This window comes from Panthera leo, chromosome A1, assembly GCF_018350215.1.
Source record: "Panthera leo isolate Ple1 chromosome A1, P.leo_Ple1_pat1.1, whole genome shotgun sequence".
NCBI classification, from domain to species: domain Eukaryota; kingdom Metazoa; phylum Chordata; class Mammalia; order Carnivora; family Felidae; genus Panthera; species Panthera leo.
This window is the reverse complement of record NC_056679.1, coordinates 85,801,064-85,803,239: the sequence shown is the minus strand read 5'-3', so window position 1 is coordinate 85,803,239 and position 2,176 is coordinate 85,801,064. Positions and strand designations below refer to the sequence as shown.

Genomic DNA, 2,176 nt, shown 5'->3' with positions numbered 1-2,176 from the left:
TATAAATGAAGTAGATGTACATGGGCTCCCAGGGCAGAAATTGAACCCATATTGTGAGATTTGCTGACTTGGTAATGGTAAAGTTTGGCTTTCCTGAGAGCACATGATCAGGGCCCACAAACATTAAGAGTTGAAAATCCCCTTTATTTTATCAATGTATAACATATATTTTGCTTACAGTGCCTCAATCATTTATTCTTATTACTGAGGTCCAAAGTCTACAACAAAAATACTATGACAATATCTGAAAACAGGACAAATGGAAATTTTAATGAATTTACCATATATAAATGAAATAGTTAAAAAAAAAAAAACAGCACAAACCGGCCAACTGAGAGCAATATACATTGATATAACACAAGTTTCAAAATCTGGATTCATTTTGGCTGCTGCCAATTTTGCAAATGAGTCCCACTATAGATGTCCCAGAAAATGTTTCTCCAGCCACTTTTTCAAAGCCCCCTTGACTTCTTTATTCCTCACACTGTATATAAGAGGGTTCAACACAGGTGTAAAGATGGTGTAAAAAGCAGAGACCACCTTGTCATGGGCCACTGTACGGTAGGATTTGGGCCGCATGTAGGTGAATATGAGAGTGCCATAGAAGAGCCCCACAACAGCCAGGTGAGAGGAGCAGGTGGCAAAGGCTTTCTTTCGAGCTGCAGTGGACCTCATGTTGAGCACAGCAGCCAGGATGAGACTGTAGGAAGCCAAAATGATAGACAGAGGGATCAAGAGCATCAGGATGCAGCACACATACATGGAAAACTCAAAAAATGTAGTGTCCGCACATGCAAGGCGAACGAGCGAGGGTGCCTCACAGAAGAAGTGGTTGATTTCCCGAGAATGGCAGTAAGGGAAGCTCAGAGTGGTGCCAGCTTGCATCAGCCCATCTACCCCTCCCAGAATCCAGGAGCCTGTGGTCATGTTCAAGCAGAGCTTCTGATTCATGAGGATGGGGTAGCGCAGGGGGTGACATATGGCCACATATCGATCATATGCCATGGCAGCTAAGAGGAAGCACTCGCCCCCTCCCAGAGTCAGAAACAGGAATATCTGGGCCCCACAGCCAGCAGGAGAGATGGATCTGGTGTCCATTAGGTAGTTGGCTGCCATTTTGGGGACTGTGGTGGAGACAAGCATCACATCCATGAGGGAGAGCTGGCTAAGCAAGAAGTACATGGGCATGTGCAGTCGGGGGTCCTCATGGATGAGCACAATCAAGAGGGCATTGCCCATCAGGGAGGAAAGGAAGACCATGAACACCATGGAAAAGAGGAACAGATGGGTCTGAGTGTGGTTAAAGAGCCCCAGAAGAATGAAGTTTATGTCTGTGGTGTTATTTGCATCTTCCATGGCTCCAGTCATGCCTGGAAGACAAGGAATGATTAGGAAAACAGAGGTGTTTGAAAGGAAGCTTATGCATTTTCTTAAGAAGACATGGTCAAATGATGTAAAAATAAATGAGATCTGGAGGAATAATTATGTCTCTAGCCTTTCATTTCCTGACAAGACATTTGCCTTACCATCCTGTCATACATCTCTGCTGTTATTTCACAATATTTTTTTCCAAAAATTGGATAACAAGTATACATTGCAGTGCACATTACATTTCTATTATTTCTGTATATCTTGTTGGTATGCCACACATAATTTACTCACGGTGTTAGTAAATATTATGCCTTCCTAGTTTTCTAATGCCTGGGTACTTCTGTGTTGGAAGAGCCTCATAGTCATGCATTTTGGCCAATATTAATGTGATTTTTTTCTTAATTATAACTTTTCCATGTTTCTCATATGTTTAAATTAGTTTCTCAAGATTTCCTTCAATGTCATGAGGAGTTGTTTTAATTTAAAAAATATACAAACTAATGTGCAATTACTAGCACTCATTTTGATGCTGAGAGAAACAAAACTAGCTGTATTTCTCTATTTTACATGTGTATGCAGCCCATGGTTCCAATATCCAGGCTTCCAGCTACCTCAGATTCTTTTCTGGAGTACCTACTACCATATTGGTCATGTTAGCATGATGCGTGCTGGTGATTACAGGGAATTTATCTCATTTTAGAGACCTCTTAGCAGTTAATTTTTATATCTAATATGTACTCACAAATTTCTGAATTTAATTAAATGTGTGCATTGAAAATAACCAGTTTTATAAATAAATATAACC

General features: G+C 40.7%; 1 protein-coding gene across 1 annotated transcript; it reads right to left on the bottom strand.

Annotated features, from left to right (window-relative positions):
* Positions 1-414: 414 nt before the first annotated feature.
* LOC122229682 (olfactory receptor 2T33-like) lies at positions 415-1,356 on the bottom strand. Its single transcript, XM_042955062.1, has one exon. The coding sequence runs from the start codon at positions 1,354-1,356 to the stop codon at positions 415-417; it is 942 nt and encodes a 313-aa protein (XP_042810996.1).
* Between the last annotated feature and the right edge of the window lie 820 nt (positions 1,357-2,176).